Source organism: Pseudopipra pipra, chromosome 6 (assembly GCF_036250125.1).
Source record: "Pseudopipra pipra isolate bDixPip1 chromosome 6, bDixPip1.hap1, whole genome shotgun sequence".
Lineage (NCBI taxonomy): Eukaryota > Metazoa > Chordata > Aves > Passeriformes > Pipridae > Pseudopipra > Pseudopipra pipra.
The window spans coordinates 25,380,168-25,404,130 of NC_087554.1; the positions used below are offsets into that span (position 1 = coordinate 25,380,168).

At 44.2% G+C, this 23,963-nt stretch overlaps 1 protein-coding gene across 3 annotated transcripts in view; it reads left to right on the forward strand.

Moving 5' to 3' along the window:
* The window catches only part of AMBRA1 (autophagy and beclin 1 regulator 1), a 129,180-nt gene extending 108,461 nt beyond the window's left edge, over positions 1-20,719 (forward strand). For all 3 annotated transcript variants that reach the window (XM_064657980.1, XM_064657981.1, XM_064657983.1), the window contains 3 exons: positions 7,982-8,074; positions 9,642-9,835; positions 19,121-20,719. In XM_064657980.1, the coding sequence (XP_064514050.1) occupies positions 7,982-8,074; positions 9,642-9,835; positions 19,121-19,611 (778 nt within the window). In that variant the 3' untranslated portion in view covers positions 19,612-20,719. The remainder of the gene's footprint in view (positions 1-7,981; positions 8,075-9,641; positions 9,836-19,120) is intronic.
* Positions 20,720-23,963: the final 3,244 nt, after the last annotated feature.

Here is a 23,963-nt window from a genome sequence, read left to right on the forward strand (position 1 = left end):
ATGCTGCTAAGTTGACTTTTTTGGCCTTTTGTCATTTCCTAATTTTTTTGTAACTTATTAAAAAGCAGGTATGAATGACTCAAAAAAGTTAACTTTTAAAACATTTTCTTAATGAGTGCAACTAGCTGCTATGTCTGGCTTCATTTCTTATTCCCTAATTGCATAAGTACCCTTGGATATTTTATAAGTGGAGACTTCAGAGGAGAAAATTCAGTATCTCTACCACTTTGAATCGTCATTAATTTTTGTCCTTAGCCTCACTAATGAATAGACCTTTTTTCATTCTAATACCATTTTCCTCATGTTTATTTTAAGAATGTCTTTTCCCTCTTTTGCAACACAAGTCCATCCTGGTTTTTTTTATAACCTTTCTTTTCTCCTCAGGTCTATACTAGACCTTCCTTGTTCCCTTATTTACTTCCTTAGCTTTCCAATAAGATTTTCTTTAATTTTCCAGTCTTTGATCTGTATTATTTAGGGAGTTTTATTTGTTGTCCCTTATGTCTGTTTTTTTCCAGCAGGACTCCAGTGAATCCAGCTAGCAAATAAAACAACCATTTTTTTTCTTTGTTTTCTTTCCCTTTTTTAAGTCCTCAAACTCCCTGGTTCTGTAAATGGTCTTAATGTCTACAAACTGTGAGTAATTGAAGTAATAATTGTGGATTTGGATTTCTTGATTATTTTTTTTCTTTTTTTTCCTTTTCTTTGGAGCAGGTTTCCCATGTGTGCTACACAGAATACTTTTTAGTTGGCTGATTTCAAAGCTGCTGAAGATTAAAAATATAAAACTTGGCTTTCCCTATGGATCTCAGTGAGATTAGACCAAACTAAAATCTTGGTTCTGGAGCTTGGCAACTTTATGTGCGCACATACCAATGTTCTATTAAAAATAAGAGTTTGCTATGCTTACTAATTTTAAACATTTATTTTTAAGTTGGTTTCTCCCATTGTAAATACATTTTCCTGGGTTTGTTTGTTGGTATAAGAACTACAAAACAAGCCTAGATTGAAATTGCCTTGAATTAATGTCAATGTTAGTTTCTTCTAAAACACTAATGAAAATTCAGAGATGACTAAGAGTGACTTTGGCTCTCAATACTTTAAGGCCTTAGAAGACTTAAGCAATTTGCGCTCACCCAAAGACTCCTAACATCCAAAATTGTCTAAGCCCTTGGAAGAGCTGACAGATCATGAACAGCTTAAGATATTCTGAGGGTTCAAAGCTGATTTAGAGTACAGCCTACCTGGAATCACTTTAAGCAATTAACAGGCCTTTAGGTTTTTAGAGGACTTAAACAAGTTATCCATCTTTAGAGCTTGGTTTATGATAATAGCAAGTTGAATGTTCTTGTTTAAAGAACTTTAAGCTCTGTGTTCTGGAATCTGTTATTTACCTTCCAGATAGTACCTGCGGCTTGTTGTTGTTGGAGCCAAATAGTGAGGGACAGTATGGAATATGGGCAAGATTGAGTGAAAAGAAAATCAGTAGAAATTCAGGAAATTCTTATTTGGTCTACTTCTGCTTTGTTTATTCCACGCTAATTGGCCTGGGTGGCGTGGGTTTTTTTCTCATAAACATGCCTCTTTTTTTTTTTTTTTAATAGTGCTACACCTATTATGTAGTGCACTGTATTATGATACACAAAAATCTTACTGGAAATCTTAGTGGTATTGTAGGATTAAACTTAACTCTGGGTCTTCCTTGCGCCAGTGTTTTGTCCATCTGTTTTCAGTAGTGCATTAATTCAAATATTTTGCATTTAATGATAGCTGCAATATGCCCCCTCCAACTTGGGATATAGCTCTTTTAAATGTCAAAGTAGCTGGTGTCTATTTACAACATCAGTAGCCCTGGAGTCACATTCAAGTCTAAGGAGATTCTCTCAGATGCAAGTTACAACTTCCTATGTCACACTCTATATAAACACAATGTGTTTGCATGACAGTAGAGTAAGAATGTTCTGGGAAAACTTGCTTCAAAAAACTGCTGTGGTATTTCAGTAGAAGAAAGAAGGCTGTCTGTGAGGGACTTCGCTTGTCCTTATTCTCAACAGAGGTTTTACTGTGTAGCTTTGCATTCCATTAAGGGCAGTGCTCTCAACCTCAATATTTATACTTGGGTCCCAAGATAATCGAACATCCACACTATCATACTAAACTCTTCTCTTTCTGCCCTGTCATTGTCTTGGTGCTTAATTTCCATCTGACACTCCTGTTGAATGTATTGGAAGACTGATTCTTAATTTGAGACCTTTTCCTATGGAATATAAGACAAATTCCTCTTAGTGCTTTCTGTTGGTGTGTCATCTATTTCAACTCATTTTATGAGTCAACTCATGTTCTACATGCAATCTGTAGGTAGATTACAAGTGCTGACTCCTAGAAGTCACTTGATTTTTACCGTAGTGACCCTGTGGATCAGAAGAAACTATTCTGTTTGGGTTCTTCCTACTGTGTTAATCTCTATTCTCTTTCTCTTCTCTCTCTGAGGTATCTAACATCTTGGCTGACTGACAACTCTCTCCTTATCTGAGATATCACACTTTTGCCCAGGCAAGATGGCTGTTAGGTGTGTGCATTCTATCTAAATCCTATCCACTGGTCACAAGATCATGGATTGGATCCAGCTTTAGTTGCCCACTCTCGGGCAGGACAAACTCATGCATATTCACGATGTTGAGACTGGAAGAGCTACTGAATTAGCTTCTGGTGCCACCAGCTTTGTAAGACTCATATAAATGGTGTGAGTTTGAATACAGCATCTTCAAAAATCCCAGTATTTAGCCTAGCAGGCAGGACTGCACAATCAAATGAACAGGACCAGTCATCTCGCAAAGTTGAGTTGCCATCCTCCCTGAAGCAGGCATACAGCTACCAGCTGCACCAAGCTGCTTGCTCTCCTGCTTCTGCAGCACCTTTGACAATTCAAGTAGGTGTCAGAATATGTTTCTGCATGGTTGTTGGTTTTCATGCAGGCAAGGCTTGCAGGATTCTGGAAAATAGTGGGCTATATCAGTATAGGGAGTAAAAATGCATCTGCTGCTAGATGCACCACTCATCTGAACATGATAAATAGGATAATTTCATACGTCACTTAAATGTCTGTGGTTGTTAATCGTAAATGGTAAATCTCATGTTCTCTGAATTCCTATACTCCATCTCGTGTTCTTCCACTGACTAGTTATACATGGGCTGTACTCCAAGGGTATGCTCCGAAATAGGCTGGTGCCAGTGAAGCTGCCACCTCTTCTTGGTCAAAGGGAATTACTGCCTAGCAGAGCTACTCCAGAAACCCTGTTTGCTGGTTCCATACAGTTTGCACTGCAGCCAATTTTCACTTGGATTTGTCTCTGCACATGGTTCATCGCCTGCACAGAAAGCTAAATATTTATGAAGTAGGGCGTTAGAAATTATTGTTTTCCTATCCAGGCAGCTGCTGGGAGGGCCAAACTTCGCCTTGTACTGACAATACCGTTGCCTAGCTAATCATGGGAGCCAGGGATGGGCTTGCTGTGCTGATCATCACAAGCTGGCAGAAAAGATAATGAGCTGCTGACAAGGATGCATCTGGAATCTGGCCAACATTGCATTGCATTGCATGAGATACTGTGTGCTGCTTCTTCCTTTCCAAAGCAGGACAATAGATTCCTGTTCCTTAGCATAGTGTCACCTTGCTCTCTGTAGCTCACTCTATTCCCTTGATACAGTTTGAATGGTTTAAAAATGACAAGTTTACACAAAGGAAAGAAAGCACATTTGGGAAATTCAAATACTTTATAAACTAATCTGGTTTTGTATGCTTGCATTTAGTAATTTTGAATGGACAGTATATTTGAGAAGTCAGCTTTAAGAAGTAATTTCCTTTGTGGAGAAAACGAACTTGGCAGCATGAAAATCAGATGCGCTGCATGTCATCACTGTGCAGCTAGTCTTCTCTGTGTTGAACTTGCCACAGTTTTCACTCCAGTGATGAAGTTGTGATGATATTTTTAGATGGAATTGCAGGCAGCAATGTCTTAATCAAAATTTAGTTCAGTACAATAGCAAACAAGTGGGCTACTGTTGGGCCTTTCCATGTGGCAGGATTTGAAGAGGAGAGCAGTGCATTTGCTCATTGCTGCTGCCTTCTTTAATACTGAAGATGTTTCGAGTGAAAAGGTAGTAAGTGCTATTTATGCCTTCCTGGACATGCATCTGCTCCTTGCAAATCATGGATTGTTTTGTCTTATCACCATGCTCCTGAGCTGTATTGTTATGGTGGAGTTGGGGAACTTTTGTCCTAATCCCTTGTCTCTTCAACTCCCAGTTTTGGATATGCCAGTTGGGGGATTACCCAGATGTCCAAGTCAGTTTGTGCTGACCTGTGCTTTGTCGATTTACTTTTCAAATACTGGTTAAGCCAATGCAGTAAATTGTATTTGAACTTTCTTGTCATTTATGAGTAATTTTGTCATTAGTTCCTAGTGCTTGGTCCTAGTTTCTTTACGGGGGCATAACTGAGCTGTGTAGATAATACCTTCATGCAGAGGGAGAGGCTGTGCTGCCTAAGTTGTTGGTTCTTGGTACTTAACAGGCTCCACTCTGAATCCTTATTTGACTTTCAGCAAAGCCTCCAAGTCTGTGCCCTTCATCCTCTCCAAGCTTGTTAATAATGTGAGCTGGACACAGGCGTGAAGGAAAAGTCCGTCTCAGAACAGATCCCTGCTGGGAAATCCAGACTGTGAGCAACTCTGCATATAACAAAGCTAATGGAAATTTCCAGGGAGGGCTTAGAGAGCTTAGTGACAGCCATAAAAGGGAAGAAAGTAAGAACTTGACTAAGTGGACTTCACTGTCCATGACTGACACAGTGTGGAGAATTGCAATTTTTCACCCTAAAGCCCTGGGCCACAAATGTCCTCCTTACTGCATCCACATCCAACTGGCAACATGCTCCATGCTACACAGAGCTTCTACCTTATGCCTTGAAAAATGTAAAGTGCTTCCAGCATTTCCATGTCTAGAATTTGATGAAGCAAAAGTTAAATGCTTACATTACCTGAAAAATATTCATCTCTCCAGTGTAAGCTTCTATGGAATGAATAGTTAGGCCTTGATTTGCAAATCTCCTGGGAAACGTACTGTGAAAGGCTTGCTCATTTACGAAATTCAGGCAGTATTTTGCAATGGGAGCTAAAAAACCTTTAGGCTTTTTGAAAAGGGAGATTGCACTATTTGAAATAGATGTGGCTAAACCAGAGGAAGTCTTTAAGCTTGACTGAAAATCTGATTTAAACCAAGGTAATTGTGCTTGTCACATGCATCTTGTTGTATACTTAAGTTGGTTTAAGGTGCAATTATGTGATCAAGTTTCTAGTGCAAGTATGGTGTTAAAACTGGCATTTAGCCCATACAGTAGCAGTATTTATTTGATGGAATCTTTGTTATGGTCTTAATATAAAAGATAGTGCCCAACCAGTGCCCTCTGGTAAGTTCAGATATTTCCTTTCCTCGCTGTACCTTTGTGCAGTCTGAAACATCTCTTCTGTAGGCTCAATCAATCATCCAAAGGCTGAAAAACGTAGTAAGGGGCAAGCAGGATTCTGATCTTTGGGCTGTGGAGAGACCAGTGTGAGTCCCGAGTCAGAGATGTGCGGATGTATGACAAAGAGAACAAATATGGTGCTGAGGGTCTTACTGCTTGAAGTCTTTTGCAAGAGATAGAATTGAGAAGGGGAAGTTGCTTAGCTGGCCAAAGGAAGAGGCTGCTGAAAGGTAGCAGTGAAGATGCTCACTGCTGCAGTAAGGAGTGCCTGTTTATTCTGAGCCACTTCTTTTGCCCTGCAGGGAGACACACTCAGACCAAACTAAAAAGCCAGATTAAAGTGGTGCTGAGGATGTTGAACTCCCATCACGTCCAAGTGTAGTGACCTCGGCCTAAGCCTGTTCATCAGTGTTCCCAGTCAGCAGAAGGAGCAGTTACAAGTCAGTTACCAGCTGCTACAGATCCTTCTTCTGGGAGGAGAAAGCAAATTCCTCAATTCTCTGGCAGTAAAGCTGTGAAACTCAGTTGATAAATGGCAGCATTTTAAACTAATGTGAAAAGTCATGTATTAAACAGAATGGCTATTGATTTCACCATCTAGGGGAATGTGCAAATTGACAGCATGTAGCTAGAATGGACTTTGCTGTCCAACATCATGACTGTAGAGTAGTGAGCCTCTGCGGAATAGGTAGCAGCATGGTCGGGAGTTTTTCGTCTGGTGTACTGCATGTCAGCTTGGTACTGTGATGCTTTTGTAGAAGTGAAATCGATCTGACTCGAAGAAGTGTGTGCACAGGAGCTGAGCTTTCTGTGTAGTACAGGAACATGATGTTTGGGGCAAGAGAGGATACGCAGTGTTGCCAGCTCACGTTTTGGCCTAGGGAAAGCTTTGTGGTCTTCTGGTTTCTTGTCTCGGGAGCTGGCAAGCTGGCGAAGACAAGTAGGGCGCACATAGTACCTTGACGAGAAATACCAGTCATGTACGTGGCTGTGGGGACCATGCCTGTACTTTGTGAGCTGGAAGAAGTGTGGAAGAAGGGGGAGAAGAGCATGGGTCAGTTTAGCTCTGTTGTGTAATAGCTGCAGATATCAAGCACACTAGAGTTTTAATGGAAATTTTGACAACGAGGTCAGAAAGTCTTGCTTGCCTAGGGAGCATGCTACTTAGTGGACAGCAAAGTGTGACAGCTAAGCCTCAGTCAATATGTTAGGCAGGGGATGGAGCAGTCAGAGGGACTGTCACGGTTTTAGTGACAAATTACCATCTGTCAGTAAACTCAGAAGCCTTTGGAAATCGGCTCTCTGGCAGCTGCTTTCATGGGATGTAATATAGCACAGAGCTAACTCAGCACAAAAAATAAAAAAGCAATGACTTCCTGTAGACTCTGTGAGTGGTTTTGTTGACCTAATTTTCTCAGTCTCTTGCCCTGGGTCCCGAGCTGGGGTACTGTCACCCCAACAGCCTAGCCCTAGGCCTCCAGCACACACTGTTTTTCCCATTGCAGTGTGTCTGACCTGCAGCATTGTCTAAGCTGAAGTTCTTGCCAGTTCTGCTGAGGCATCTCATTACAGGGACAACAGCTTTCATATGTACATAAAACGATCATGTTTGTGCCTGAGCCATGACGAGCTGCCAACTACTTGCCCTGCATCCTTCCTTCAGATTATGAGACTGAAGTTGGCAGTGTGATAGAAGTCCAGCTCTTCAGACACAGTTCCCTTCTGTCTACACAGGACTTTCCCCCCCCCTCACTGCCTTTTTGTGACCACTGCACAGCACTGCTAACTCTCCACCCAGCGCCATCAGGTGTCTGCAGTCCAGCAGCCATGTGGTGGTACACAGCACCATTAGCTGTGAAATTAAAGTTTAGACTTTTCAAATACACATGTTGTTGATGCAGTACAAACTCTTTTGTGGAAACTTGTTTAAATACATCTGTCCTTGCTTCACAGTGGCTGTCACTGAGCTGGCTGCATAGAGATTTATTTATAGGTAGAATGAGAACCATTTGCAAAAAAACCTAAATGTGGAATAAGAGCAGTGTCTTACTGAGCGCTACCTAGCGCAGGAAATGCTTGCAGGCACCACGGGGAGAATTGGCCTTTCTATTCCAATTCTTCGTGTAGTCACTTGGAGTTAGGGTAACCTGATTGTGTACACACAATTGTATGTCTTCATTTCCTGAAAATCTCTCTGCTCTAGTTGCTGTGTCTTGGTGTTAATATTGAATTGAGATGAATGGAATATTCCAGAGCAATCTGGTCATGCTTTACTCCATGTTTGCATGGTGGTTTATGGTGATGAGCCCTTTTAATGAAAATGTGAACTGAGCTAGATCTGCAGTTTCTGTAGGGCAGGAATCAACACTGTTATTCCTGTTGTGGGGACGTAATGTCTGTTGGCTGGAATAGTGTTCTGTCAACGCTAATGTTTTTTTCCTTCTTTGGTGTTTCAAGGGCCTTAAACTCTGGAGTTGAGTACCACTGGGACCAGCTGAATGAGAACATCTTCGCTGCGCATTCCAGCAGCAGGAGCACTGAGCGGCCTGGGTAAGTCTCCTGGATGTGAGTTAGATCTGACCCTTTCTGCTGGTTTTGTTACATCTGACAGGACCACTTCTTCTTTGTTCCCTTACCACTGGCAGCTTTAAATATGCAATTTTCTCCCCCTTTGACATTGTCTGGTCGGGTCACCTAGCCTTCTTCCAGCAAGTGACATTCAGTGCCCAAAAGTGCCAGTGATAGTAAAGAACATGTGTCATTCATGGCCCCAGTAACATCCATGAGCAAGTTGTGGGAAGAACACGTGGGGCTTGATGCATCAAAAGCACCATGCAAAGCAAATGGCCTTTGGAGGATAACTGAAGAACAGGGCAGTTCACAGAGATAAGGGCAAATCTGTTTTCATCCCTTTAATTTCTGGTCATGGGACAGTTGTTTCTTGGCAGTAAACTCTAAAAATAAAGCTAAATCCCCTGACAGCCCCATTGGCTGTTTCATCCAGTCTGTCCAGTGATGCACACGTTAATTATTCTAAACACAAAGGCGATGCTGCAGTCCCTTGCTTCTTGCTCTGGTGACAAGTACTTCTCTGTAAGCCAACTGTTCTCAGCAAGAGGGTGATAGTTGTGTTTCTGAATTGTGAGCTCCAGGATCCCAAGGAAGTTATGAGCTGGTGTACAGGGCAATGTCTGTGCTGTCCTACAGTCTTGATCCAATCGAGGGTGAAAAATAAACAGTAGAGATTCTTTACTCTGCTGTGTGAGCGGATATTGCCACTGCTTACATTTCTGACAGTACATAATCAGTCCTGTATAATGGACAGCTTGAAGGCAGAAATACTGGTCCAGAAAGAACTAGCTCAAAGAGAGAGCTAGAAAAGTGTGACAGTTTTCAAAGCCTTATGGCTTTGAAGGTTGTGAATGAGGCAGTCTTTCCTAGAATCTCTTTGCTATTCCCAGCACTTTCAGGCAGAGGTCAGTTTGGAAAAGAGCGTCCAGCATTGTCAAGACTCAGCTGTAGCATCATACACTTCAACTGTTCGATTCTGAGAAGCTAATAAGCCTTGAGGTGATTCCTGTTGTTTGCTTTTGAGAACAGTGTTTCTCTTGTCTGACTGGAATGAGCAGAAGTGCCTGCTGGAGTGCATTCATGTGTGATGCTGACAAACTAGGAACTTCAGAGGAGGGAAACGATACAGGCTATGTCTATGGGAGTTGAAACTGCCCTGCTGATGTGTAGGTTTTATATGAGTTTGTGCTTCTGCATTGCACATTGCATTGCCTACCCAATGCAGTGACCCCAAGACAGGTGTTCTGCAGGCTTAATGATGCTGCAGAGATATCGCTCTGTGCCTGTAAGACACACTGCTTCTGTGGAAGGGTGAGTGGACTCTAAGACTCTGTTGCCTTAAAACTCAAGAGACCAGCTGCTGAGACTGGAGAGGGGTGTCTGTGTGTAAATAGGTGCAGATCACAATTCCCTCCATCCCCATCTGCATAGTGGCTAGCAGCCTGGTTGGAGTGGAAGCAAGAAGAGCCTCACGTGGATGTTTCAATCTTGCTGGGGCATATTGCCTCCAATGTTACTAGTCTTATTTGTTTTTCTCTCTTTTCAGAACCAGCAGAGCCACATGGAGAACAGACAGGGACATGGGCCTGATGAATGCCATAGGCCTGCAACCCCGAAATCCCCCCACCTCTGTGACTTCGCAGGGTACCCAGACCTTGGCGCCTCAGCTGCAGAATGCCGAAACTCAGACAGAGAGGGAGGTACAGGAGCAGGAATCCACCTCTGCAGGGACTGGGGAAGGTAGGAGATCAATCAGTGATTTATCTGACACAGCTTACCTGGTGAATTAGGAGTTTCTGCATCGGTTCCACATGCTGTCAATGCATTTAACACTCCTTTTATCTCTTTGGCAAATATTTCTCCAGCCTAATTTGCCTGTAACCAGGCCAAGATGATCAGGAGAGTGAATCTCTGGCCAGATGAATAGAGAAGCTGTCTTTTCCACCTGCTTTGAGGAGGCAAAATGAACTCTTCTTCAGATCACTGTGTCTTTGTAGAATCAACTGTACTGCCATCACTCCTCACACATCTCCTGAACTCTTAACCATCAGTAAGGCTGCAAGCTGTTGAGAATTATCCTTTCTGCCTCTGTGTTAGAGTTTAGCTTGGTTCTTCAACTTCTGCAAAATGTGTGCAGCCTTCACAAGCTCAGCATTTGGATACAAAATAAAATACTGTAAATCGCTTCTCACAAAGCAGCTGTGAGTATTCTGTTTAGTCTGATTGATGAAGTACATGATGGGTGTCCAGCTCAGCTATTCAAAACCGTCTCTTGTGGTTTGCAGTCCAGGAAAACTTACCAACATGTAAGAAGCTGGAAGCTGTGCAATTCCTATATAGTGATAAAGTCACTAGTCTGCTGAAAACATGTTGATTTTGTGCAGGCTTCTTGTCTCAATACTGTAGCATTGTACTTCAGTCCAACTCTGAAGGCTTGGCTAGGGAGGAGTTGGGCAGTATATACATATGAAAGACAAGAGAAAATTGAGGAGACAATTTTGAAGTTGTTGGTTCTTGATGAACTCACTTGGCTTTGGGAAGCAGCCCACAACATGCCTGTTTGTGCCTTTATGCTTGTTTGTTCTCTGTCACTCTGAAAGATACCTTTTGGTATGTGATTCTTCTACAGTTACTGCTGTGCAGTATCCAACATGTATGATAAGGCTTTGTGTTTCCCTGATCTCTACTCTTCTGTTCAAAGTTAAGTGGGAAATTATTGGCCTGCGGGGTTTCTGTCTGCTTATCTCAGCAGAGCTGAGATTAACCTCTCTGGAAAGTTAGTACAACTGAGGGCATGTAAATGAGTCTGGAACACAGGCTGTCTGGACAACTGCTGATCTCATGGGAACTGGTTCTTCCACTGAATGTGGTCCACAGACTGAAAACAGGGTACAGTGAGGGACTGTCTTGCATCGAGGCCATGGTGGCTAATGCTGCAGACTTTGGGGGTCTTTCTCTGCTCTGTTAAACTAGGGGAATTCTCCAGCGTTGCTTTTTTCTGATGCTGTTCTGCAATCATCTGAAGGTTTCATTAACTTGTTCTTTCTAATTAACCTTTCAATTTTCAAATGTAGATCATGGACTATAACTAGACCGTTAATGAGCTGGGGAAAGGATTGTCCTTTACCAGTGCTTTGGGTGGGGTATCTCTACAAAGAAGGAAAACAGGAAGCATTTGGAAGAAAAGGAGTGCCGATAACAAGCCTAGGATAGAATACTTCTCTTTTTCTCCCTTTCTTGCTTGGAAGAAGGTTGATGAGTTCTCCATTAGGTATGATTTCTGTCTCAGGCATTGACTTACTGCATGTCCCCTTGCAAGTGGGCCTGTCACACTCCTGTCAGCTACATAAGGACCTTTAGAACAAAGGAGTTATTCCCATTCAAACACATGCACTGGAGTTGAGAGGTTTTACCCTATGATTGATCAGTTCCTGTGCCATTTGCATCCTCAGTGGAAATTCCTGTGTAAGGGCTCAAGACCAACTTGGAACAGGGAGCTGTGAAGACATTAACAATCAGGGGTATGTAGGATCAAAAAAACCCAACTGTAATCCATAATAGAAGAATAGTAAAAGGACCCATCATGAAGCAGAAAGACAAATTTTCAGCTGCTGCTACCAACACCTGAAGCAGTTAGCCAGGTACTTGTGGCAGCAGTAGTCTGGTTCATCTGAGTCTTTGTGCTTCACATTATGCTTGAACCTCTTTGCACTGCTTGTAATGGTAAGGCTGCTGTTTTTCTGGCACCATGAACTCTTGTGATGCACGTCCAGTGTGTTCTGGCAGGGAAGATTAGATGCCATGATGCTTTTCTGATGGCTAGTTTGCCCACTGTATCTACCATAACTCTCTGCCTGTTGAAAATGAAAACATGTTTCCTAATAGCATGATCCAGGTGTCAGGGGCCAAAAGAGCGGGGGGGATAAAAATAAGGAAGATATGCTGCCACTAGGGTAAGGCAAATTATTAATTGTCTACCAAATGGGAATAAATCTTCCCATAGTACACCAGGGGCCTGTGAAGATTAATTAGTGTTTTATATGGGACTTTGAAGATGTAAATCACTACATAAAGGCTTAGCAGTATTATCAGCAGTAGAATGGATAAGTCAAGTGTGATTCTGAGTACTGTAAAGGAAAGTGGTTTAGTTATCACCTCGTCATGAGGGGAAAAAAACCCCTAAACCAACAAACCAAAAAAAACCCTTGTATGTTAAAAAAAAAAGAAAGGAAAAAGAAAAAAGAAATGCTAGTGCTACCCTGAGAATGGTTTCCTTTCCTATGTCCTGTCAGTCCCACAGTTGTGAGGAATTCTGGCTCAGGGCATTTCTTGTACATATGTGCTTATCATATTAAAAAAAAAAAGTATGCAGAATTGCATCAGGAATCTAATTAAGCTCTGTGCGGGTATAAATAGTTTCCTTTTCTCATGCAAAGCTCTGCGGGGACTTTGCTGCTCTGATTATCTTTCTACCGCCTTTAGAGGTATGAGGAATGAGTATGTGATGACTTTATTAGAATTGAATCTCTCAAATGTCTGTGTCTTTCTGTTTTGCAGCAGTTGGCTTGTGAACTCTGCTCCACATATAAACTAAAGGTAGTTGGAGTTGAGAGAAAGCTAGGAGAGGTACCAAGATATGCTTAAAACAGTGTTTCAACTGTCTCCTACTTTCTTATAAGCTGACAGACATAGTGGAAATACTGATAGAGTTGTAACTTTGAGGCACTTTTAATTAGAAACAATCCATTGGGAGTTATACTGTACTTTCCCTTGCAAATAGAGGCATGATGGGAGTGGGATCTGTATCCAACTCGCAAATTGAATCTTGCTTAAAAACCAACAAAAATTCTTGATGTGGCCCCAAAGCTTTAACCTTTAGAAATTGTGATTCCCAGTCCAGACTGGGTCAGGCCGTGGCTGTCACCTGTTCAGACTGCTGGATCTGTGGAGTATGGCACAAGTGACAGGAACTGTCAGTGACTGCAGTTTTGCAAAAGGTGCTGCAGGCTGAAGGAAAGGGACCTTTGCAGAGCTTCGTGACACTTGATGATAGTGCATCCATGCTGTGCCTGGCTGTTGACAGTATATCAATACATCCTTTAGGTAATCCAGTTCTTAAAGAAAAAAAAAATCTACATGAAAAAAAATAAAGAAGTAATAAAAAGTAATAAAATAATGGAAAGGCAATTGTCATCTCCTTTCCTGTCATCTGCATTGTCTTTGTGACTTAAAATTCAGATAGGTAGCTCAGTGCTCGTTGTGCACCCTACTGACTACTGACATTGTAGCCATCAGAATACTTGCTATCAGTCTATTGCTACTTTGCCTGTCTGTAGGGGAGCAACATGTTAACTACTGTCATGCCATATACAGTTTTTAACCTGTTTGATTGAAGGGTTAATCACCAGCCAATACAAATTTCCATTGTGTCTGTTTTCAGAGGTTGCAGGAGATACTTTTGAGTGGGAAGAGAGTTGTAAACTGAAGGCTTCAGTTTGTAGAATTCAGTCTGTTCGAACTATTGATAGTGAAAAGACAGCACATCCAAATGAAACTTTCCTGATATAAGCAAAGCATCCTGAGGATGCCTAAGGAGCACTTAGAAGCAGTCAGTGTGCCTGCATGTGGTGTAACTTTTTTAATCTGAGACATTAGGAACACGCGTCAAGGGGCTGCTTGGGCAGGAGTACTCTGTCCCTAGCCAAGCCTCATGAATGCTAACAAAAACCGTGTTGTTTTATGTTAGCTGAACACGTTCTTGCAATGCTGTTGTCAAATGTGATGTGACTTCCGTACAATCAATATGGAAATGGGAACCGGGACACCAGGGATCAGCTTCCAGATCTGCCTCATGTTCTCCAAGTAGAAACGTGGGTAGATCCCTTAGCCTTTCATCTGCCTGTCCATCTGTAAAATGTGCATCATGTCCTGTAAAAGTTCAAATTTTGTTTCTCTCTAAAACCCTCTGAAAAGCAGTACCTGAAAAATAGAATCAGGTTCTAAAAGCATGTACTATGCAAGCCTTTACAGTGTGATCTACTCGAAGTACTTGACTCTCTTGGGATTAAATTATGTGGGCTTACAAAAGTAAGTTTCACTCATATGAATCGCCAAGGTGAGCTATTGCTGAGAAATTTGTTACAAGTCAAACCAGTTGTGTTTTTTCTGAGTTCTGTGGACCTCAGAAAGGAAGTGTGAACATGCTTCTGGGCTTGGTTGGGCAGAAAAGTAACTGGTAGTATTTCTTGTGGCATTAAAGGAGATATGATTATTCATAGTTGCTTATGCTGTGCCGTGTCCCTCCCCTTTCTGTTCTTATGCAAGGAGTGAATTTAAAAATGCTGATATTTTTATCTTTGAGCATCTGAATTAGTGGGTCAGCTCACACCTCAGAGCTATTATTCCATTTTCTCTGAAGATTTAGATATCTCTGCAGTGCTTACTGTTAGTTTTGAAGCTTTGTTTGTAAACATGACTGCTAACTACTGCTGGTTTTAGAAAGAGGACAGTTGAAAATGGGGGAAAAAATTCAAAAGCTATGTTAGTATGTTGCACAGCCACAGGGGATCCTGATCTCACCCTCGCTTCTGTGGACTTTGCTTTTTATCAGGTGTGTGCCATCCGTGCCCAGAGATAAACACGTTGTACTCCCTGTAAGTACTTCAGAGACCACTTCGCTTAAAAGTGGAAATACTCCTGCCTTTTGCCCAGCTCCATCGAAAGTTTGCCAGATATTTTGCCTTTGTAGTCTTCTGTGTCAAATTGTTGTCTTGCTGGAGTAGTGTGGCAGAGGACTTCTAAAAACAGATGCATTAGCTAAGAGAATATTTTGTTAAATGTTTGAGCCAGTCAGCTACCTTGACAGAAATTCCCTAGTCTTTGGGATATTTGTTTTCTCAAGAGTAATGTTTTGTTCTGTGTTTGGAATAGATAGGGTTTTGGACATCTGGAAAGGTCACTTTGATTACACTAGAAAGTGTTCGTAGGAGCACAGCACTGTGGACACAACACTGATACTTACTTGTGTTGAAGAAGGAAACCATGGGTGGTGATGTCCTGTCAGGTACAGAACTTGCACCTTATGCAGAAAAAGGTTGACATTGTGTCCAAGATTACTTCTTGCTCTGTGATGGATTTTGCTACAGGGACAACCTGTGTGGAGGAGGAATTGTTATTCTGCAGGTGTTGTGCTTACAGTGGTATTTCACACACTGTAGCCTGGTTTCACACACTGTAGATGGTTAGTTCAGTTTTCTGGAGTTTGTCTGTAGTGCTCTGAGGTTCCTCTATTTTTCTGACCCTAGAAGGTGGGCTTAGAAGAATGAGAGCCTGAGATAAAAGATTTTACAAAGTCTGGGACACCAGAACGTAGTTTTGAACGTAAAATGAGAGAAGAGAAATTGCCTTGTCCATATGGAGAGTTAGATGTGCTGTCACTTGTCTTACTCCTGCACTGGTTTGAGTTCATGCTCTGGATGTGCCTAAACTCTTTGGAGTGTCACAAGTATGGGATTTCTTTCTGTCCTGGTCTTGTTCAGCTGGAAGTACAGGGAATGTTCAGCAGGCCGCTGCAGCAAGTTGAAACTTATAGCAATCCGCAATGTGGGGTTTACAGCATTTCTGCTGTTTTGGGTAAGTGCCTGTGTGCACACCCTGAACCTTTAGCAAATGGAAGTCAGCTTATTTCACTTGAGCTGAGTACTAATGTAGTCTGCATTGGCAGCCTGGTGAAAGAATGTGTGTGGGAAGTAGGCAGTAGGAATGGGCTGTGTGTGATCTGTGCTGTAGCTCAGCTCAAGGCAAATTGTGCAGGAAGCTTTGCTCTGAACTAGTCAGCCTAAGTCATTGTCGAAATCTCAGAGAGGGAAAGGGGAGGATAATCCCAAAGCAGACATGCTTGTTGGCTGCTTGAATGGTGAGGCTCACTTCTGGCCCTTGATGGGCTGTCTTTCTGGAATTTCCAACATTGCTGTGTCACTGTGTTTATGAGCTGAAGGCTCATGACTTGCCGATTCACTGATTTCTGCTGTGACATCAGCCCTTGCCTGTTTTCTGAAGAAACACCAGCCTCAATCAGAAATTCAGCCATGGCATATGGTAATTCAGGGGCAGGGAAAAGCAAGAGGTGCTGTGGTGTGCACTGCCTGGATGGACTGCTCTGGTGAAGCACATGTTTATAATGCTGAGGAGCATTGGCTGGCTGGGAATCTCTTCTGATTTACTGTTCCAATGCTCCTATATTGGTCTAGTTTATAGTAAGTGATTTGTTAAGAGCACAGTACCTGCTGTTTCAGGACTTGTGTAGTAGATATGAGTGGCTGGCATGTCTCTAGGCCAGGTTGCAAATTTTGGCTTTCTTAAGCTTCGTCTCTGGACTGGCCACATGGCTGGTAATGAAGTGCTTTCAACTATGCCCTCAGAAGGAAGTGATGACTAAATCCAAAACCATGCTTCTCAAACCTTCCACTTAGTTCTGCTCATGATTAATGCTTCACTATCCCCTGGCATGCATGCTTTTCACACTGAAGTTTCCAATAGCTTCCTCTGTTCTCGGTCTTCATACTGGTCAGCCAAGTTCCTAGTTCATGGATCAACCACATCCTAGTTCATCAGGCACATGCTGAACAGGACTTCTCTGCTAGAGTTGTGGGTCAGGCTCAGTCCAGGGGGTATTCTTGCTCACTCCTCTAAGACTCTGCTACAGATTCTCATATGGTTACAGGTGTAAACCTGTGTACAGGTTTACTACATTCCTAGCAAAAAGGGATGTGTTCTATTAGTGAGGATTAAATTTGCCTTTAATGTCCATAATATTTGTACAACAGGGGAGTACGTCAGCAGACTTACTTGAGGATGAAATAAACTGTATCCTGTGATGGGGGAAGCTGGTATTTCTTGATGCAAGTTCCACTGAACCCATGAGGAAAGGGAATAAGCCATCACTGACTGATTGCACAATGTCTCTACAGTGGCGTGGTGTAGAACTGTGCTGAATACCCTAGCTCTCATATTGGATAACTGATCATAGAATCATTTAGGTTGGAAAAGACCTGTAAGATCAAGTCCAACCTTTAGTCATGTAACTAAATCATAGCACTAAGTGCCACGTCCAGTCATTTCTTGAACAGTTCCAGAGATGGTGACTCCACCACTTCCCTGAGCAGTTCCAATGCTTAACCACCCTTTCAGTGAAAAAATTCTTCCTGATATCCAACCTGAACCTCCCCTGGCACACTTTGAGGCCATTTCCTCTTGTCCTGTTGCTAGCTGCCTGGTAGTAGAGGCCAACCCCCACTGACTACAACCTCCTTTCAGGTAGTTGTAGAGAGTATCGGCCTCCTTTTCTCCAGGATAAACACCCCCAGCTCCCTCAGCTGCTCCTCATAAGACTTGTGCTCCAGAACCTTCACCAGCTCCATTGTCCTTCTCTGGACATGCTCCAGCACCTCGATGTCCTTCTTGTAGTGAGGAGCCCAAAACTGAACACAAGATTCCAGGTGCAGCCTCACCAGTACTGAGTACAGAGCGACAAACCCTGCTGGCCACACTATTTCTGACACAAGCCAGGATACCATTGGCCTTGGCCACCTGGGCACACTTCCGGCCCATGTTCAGCTGCTGTTGACCAGCACCCCCAGGTCCTTTTCCACTGGGCAGCTTTCCAGCCACTCTTCTCCCAGCCCGTAGCGCTGCCTGGGGTTGTTGTGATCCAAATGCAGGACTCAGCACATGGCCTTGTATAACCTCATACTGTTGGCCTCAGCCCATCAATCCAGCCTATCCAGATCCCTCTGTAGAGCCTTCCTGCCCTCCAGCAGATCCACACTCCCATGCGATTTAGTATCGTCTGTGAATTTACTGAGGGTGCACTTGATCCCCTCATCCAAATCATCAATAAAGATATTAAACTCCACAGCCCCAAGTATTTTTCTTTTCCTAGTCAGTGTGGCATTTTGGCTTTTATTGTGTTTTAACCCCTCCCTGCATCTAGCCTTGTTGACATTTGTGTTCATTTCCTTGGTGCAAGAGAGCTCATGGCTTTCTCTTCTAATCAGCGCTGTGATAGCTTTATGGAGGTGGGACTGAGATTTATTTCTTTAATAAGAATCAGCAGGATCCCACTGTGGAATGTTTCTAGCAGTTTATGATTACAGACTGTTCCCCAAATGCTCTGGGTAGGGTTTGTAGCGAAAGAAGGATGTTGGGAAACAGAACTGGGACAAAATTCCTTGTTGTGGGGATTCAGTCTCCTATGTGGACTATTTTTTTGTGAGATTTTGTTCTTCAGAGGTAATCTTGAGCAACAAAGGTATCTGACAGTGGTTCTCTCAGAGCTCAATAGAGTCTGACTATGAAGGGAAGTCTCAGAAATAGAGCAAAGACTTGAGATGTTTTTTACATTCCTCAAAAGATACCAGTCAGGGGAGCGGGAGCATACACACTTGATCTTTCCTTCGTCATAGATGATGTGAAAGCACAGACTGTGTTCTCTAGTTGCTGTCTGCTCTTGGCTGCTGCTTATGTCTTCCCTGACTGACACTGGGGACATGGCCATCATGTCATCTGCCTGGGCTTTTCTCAAACAAGTGAAGTAGCAAAAGGCCACAGATTTCTTTAACACCATGGTGAAATGTTTGGTTTATTGTAGTGCAAACTGAGGTTTTTCTTCCTGTCCCCATGGAACTGGCAGGATTGTCTCTAAAGCTGTGATAAAACATCCTGCCTCTTTGACTACACTTTTTTCCCCCACCTTTACAGCTAGATAAGAGCTGCTTCTCCAAGGTTTGGACGTGCAAGTCTGTGAGGAATACTTGTGGGAGTGGCTGAGATTTTCTTGTCAGAATTCGGTGCCTTTGTTTGGCTCTTAACCAAAAGTTATGGAAATAAAATGTTGGGTTCCCTCTGGAATAAAACCCGTCTTCTATCCGATCATGTGCACACTGGATGATGCATCTACCCAGCATGCTTTCTCTTTGTGTTGTAGTTTGCCTTGTGCACCAGAGTTGCTTCTGCTTTCTTTTGCAGGGGAAGGTCCAGAATATGGAGCCAGTGGGGAGGATGCCCTGAGTAGGATTCAAAGGCTGATGGCAGAAGGTGGCATGACTGCCGTGGTTCAGCGGGAGCAGAGTACCACCATGGCATCCATGGGCGGCTTTGGCAACAACATCATTGTGAGCCACCGGATCCACCGCAGCTCTCAGACTGGTGCCGAGTCCACTGGAGCTGAGGGCACATCAGCACAGCAGTCCACCTCACAGCAGCTGGACACAGAGCTGGAGGGACGGATCCTGTCAGAGTCTGTGCAGCTGCCGGAGCACGGCCTGAGCCCGCGGACAGCCCCTAGCGCGAGTGAAGGACAAAGCGCTGGTGATCTGGACCTGCCAGAGCAGGCCCAGTCCTCCATGGACACCGAGGGACCAATTGAATACAGTGACCTAACTAATAATAACCATCTTCCTGACAGTACCAACTTCTATAGTAATGACAGCACCAGTGGGGAGTCGCGGAACAGGTAGAGATTAAATTGTGTGTTGGTGCTACCCTTGTACTGCTCAGCAGAGACCTGTACCTCACAGCTGGCCAGGAGTTGGAAGACTAGGGACATGTGGCTCTGACAGGATGCTGGCAGTTCAGAGGGCTTCTCTATCCTCGGTGGGGGGGAAAGGGATAAGAATTACAAGGGAAGCCATGGGCAAAAAAGCATACTTAACTTCTAACATTCCCACTGCTGAAGAGTTAACAGGAATACAACCCACGCAGTCTGCACATCATGCGAATTTTGAAGCCCCATGGCATCCTCTGAGTTTAGCCCTAACCCTCCAGTTTGGTGTGTCATCCTTTGTAAAGCCTCTTTCCTTTCCTGTTTCCAGCCCTTTTATGCCCAGGGAACTGATCAGTAGCGTGAGAAAGGGAAAGGGGCCTGCAGCATCCTTCTGGAGATAGGCAGTACTGGGCAAACCCAGGTGTGATGCTCCAGCTCTGTTGCTGGAGTGGAGGAGTCTTCCAGGCCACAGTCCCTCTCCATAGCACAGCACTGCTCCCCGCCAGGGCGTGGTGTTCTGAGACCAGTCCTGCCTATGCTGTGGTCTTTTCTGGGAAGAACTGGGCTTTGCCGAAACATGCATGGCTCATGATATGCTCACGGGTGGGGACCTTTCCTTTTTAGAGAGCTAGTTTAGTACTTGGCAGGAACCTAAGTAGGGCTGCTGTTATAGATGGGTAGAGGGACAGGGGCTACTGCTCTCTAGTCAGGATGCAGTTCACACAAGGATGTTCTAAGCTGTGCCAATATTAACATGAATGAGCCACCCCAGTGGTTTCATAGTGCCAGGACTGAGCTGAACCTGCCCGGAATGGTGCAGGAATTGTCTTTCAGCTCCAGGCCAGGATGTGAGGTATTGGTCTGTGATGTAAGGTGTTGCATGTGAAAATCTTGACCTTGTACATGTAGTTTCTAGTGGAGAAGTCAAGGCTCTGATATTTTGTTTTTAGTCTCAAATGTGATTTTCCTTTTCGTTTGTAACTCTCCATCCCTAGCAGGCTTGTGGAGGAAGGACAGGGAGAGTGTGAGTGCTAACGAGGGAAACACCAAAGATCAATGTCATTAAAATATGACAAACCCTTGCTTGACCTCCTGTCTTCATTTGTGTGATGGTTGTCTCTGTGTTTGGCCTTGGGGATAGATACATCCGGCTCAGAAGCTCAAGCTAGCTTACAGATGTCAGATGATGATCACCATTTCCCAAGAGGAAAGCAGACTCAGCCTGTGAGTTGAAAGCCCAAAACTGGGAAACAAGGAGGAGCATTTGGGAGTCTTGCTTGTGAATCACCTTTTGACTGGTTTGGAGATGAGTAGGCACCTCTCCAATGCCCATGGTTCAAGTAGGGAGAAAGGAGTGTTTCACCTATCCAGCTTAAAAAGGTATGTAGAGATGCAGCACTACCTTGGGCAAGCAGAGAGTGGTCTGTCTTGCTAACCTCTTGAAGCAGAAAAGGGATGCAGTATCTGACTGTTCTGGTTAAAGGAACGCACACCCCACTTACCACTCTCCGGTGAGAGATGTTTCCACTGCTGTCTGAGCACCTGCCAGCAGCTGCTGTGCTCCTGCCCAGCTCCTCTAGATTCTGTGCTGCTAAGACATTATAATAAATAAGGCTATCATTAGGCAGCACTCAAGCTCCCAGTCAGAAGAGTCTGTTAGAGAACATTAAGCAAATCTTCTCTTAAATCACAGCCTGGAAATGAACCTTAAATCAAATCAGCTGCTGCCAGGCCTCATTGCAGAGTGTTAATGAGGCTCTAAAACCTGCCCTGAGCCAACCACATCCCTGATCTGACAGGGGAGCAGCCTGAAAAATGGAATTCCCTTGTGGCAAGGAAGGTTTCATGCATCCCTGTATTGCCTCAGTGTGGAGTGGCCTGAGGATGTGCTGGCAGTTGGGAGCCAGAAGAGCTACGTCTCAGATGAGAACTTGGGCAGACAGGGCAGTGCAGGTCTAGACAGAGCTGTTTACTGCTCTGCTTAAAAACAAACTACAACAGACTCTGGAAAAAAAAGTGCTTCAGCTCAGCCTGACATCTCTTCTTCCCTCTCCCTGCATGATTCCTGTAAGAGTCTTGAGGCCCATTCTTGGTGGATGGGTTGCAGAGCATTCATAGATGTCCATTTCCAGAACCAGAGCCAAGCTACCTACAGAAAAATTTCCATCTTGGTTGGAGGAATGTCTTCAGGGCTATCTCACTCTGTGTTGGCAGACTTTCAAAGGCCTTATGTGCACCACTGGTGGACGCTCTGGCTGTTCTGCTGTGCAGGGGCCTGAAGCCTGCTCTGCTGAGGACTTCTCCTTGGTCCAGACCTGCCCCCATTGGAGACAGTGGCAGAACAGGCAGTGAGCTCTAGTGGGAGCAGGAGCAAACCGCAGTTGCTGTCTTTGCATTGACTCAGGACATCTCTGAAGCTCCAAAGCAGTTTTCTATTTAAGACTTACAGGAGAGACTTCCTTATGAGAGCAGGCAGCTTTGTAATTTCTCCTAACTCGCTCTGTAGTTCTGGGCCAAAGGCTGGTAACAGCTGCAGCCTGTATTCCTATAGGCCTTAAGCAGGAGCAGTGGGCAGGGTGGGTGTGGGAAGGCTTAATCTTCAGATACTGCTCTGGGCGTGATTTATTGATGATCTGCTGTGGCTACACAACCAAGAAGCTGCTCTCAGGTGGTAGGCTTCTACATAGAGAGAGCACTGCTTTTGAGTTTCAGGCCTAGAATCTGCCGAGCTCAGTTTGTCCCTACCTGAGAACTAACGGAGGGAGGTGGATGGGTGGGAAGAGTGTGGGAAAGGAGAGAAACTTGAGGCCTCTTATGCAATGGGCTCACACACACCCCACCCCTAATGCAATTTATTTCTTATGCCTTCCGTGCTTCTTGTGGAACAAAAATCTCTCTCTGCAGGACTACCCTGCTCCAGCCCAGCAGTCTTCCTCTGTTGTTTCAGTCAGGGCTGATCTGACTGTACCCTTGAGCAACACCCCTGAATCTGCATGATGACTTGAGGCCTGGAGCCCTGCGCAGAACAGGAGATGGTGGGATTGACCACGCCCAGGACAGTGCAGCAAAAGCTCAAGGCTCCTTCCCTAAGCCTTGCAGCTTACCTGTTCACTGCAGTGTGACAACGCAGTGCTGAAGCAAATGCTGTGCCAGAAGCAACATGGAAATTCAACGAGAGCTGCTTGAGGAAACCAAATCAGAGCTGTGCATACTTGCTGGCCCAATTTAGGAGGCAAAATGAGAGCTTTACTGCGTAGGAGCAGGAAATAATCTTAAAAACCGAAAGCTTTTCTCAGCCATAGCCTGTCAGGAGCCTTTAAATGTGCTAACAAAATCCTGGGGAAAGGAGAAATATGATGCAGAGAATTTTATTTAGCTTTCAAAAGGCTTTTGATAAAGTCCCTCACAAGAGGCTGTTAAAGAAACTTAGACACCTCAAGGGTGAGGGATAGAGTCCTCCTGGAGACGGAAGCTGTTTGAGGTGGGAATTAGAGTCATAAGTAATGGCCCTTTCTTGGCATAGAATGAGATTAATGGTGGGTTGGTCGGGTTCAGTAGGAGCCAGTGTTCTCTAAAAGCCCTAATGAGCTGAAAGAGGAGGGGAGCAGCTGAACATACAATATTATTTAGGTTAGCTAGGAAGAGTGAATGTGCCAGAAACCTGGGGCAATGGGAAGAGGTAGTGGTTGGAGCTCCTGTGCTGCAAGGGGACTTTTGTATGAATCCTTCACCTGCATGGGCACTGCTTGCAGCTGGTGAATGCTCTGGCATCCCTGGGCCTGGGACCCAGCCAGATGGTGAGCACTGCCTGGAGGGAGACCTGGGATCCCAGAGAGGGTTGCTGAAGCCCTGGCGGGTGGTACAGCAAAGTGGTGGTACTTGTCCCTATGAGTCCTGAGTTTTCTGCCCTCACTCCTTTGATGGTCTATTGCTTCATTTCCAGTACCTCTATTTGACTCCCCCTGGAAGTCCAATGCTATACCCACATGTGGCTGCTGTGGAGTGACCCTATACCCGAATGGTGCTGGGACCCCAGCTCTATGTGACCACCAGGTGCTGTGCTGGGCAGGAAGGAGGGGGCAGGGACCAGGTCACAGCTGGCTGCATGGGGAGTTTCTCTCTCCCAGTATTACTGATGCCAAAGCCAATGCCCACAGCCAGTTCCTCCAGCAACTGCTCAGGCTGCTGGCTAGAGAGAGCAGCTGCCCTCTCTGCTCAGTCCCAATCTGTCAGAGAAGCTATTCTCCAACAGAAAAAGGCAAATTAATTAAAGTGTGCAGCATATGAACCATCCACCACTAATTGGGATCTCGATGTGCAGCACAT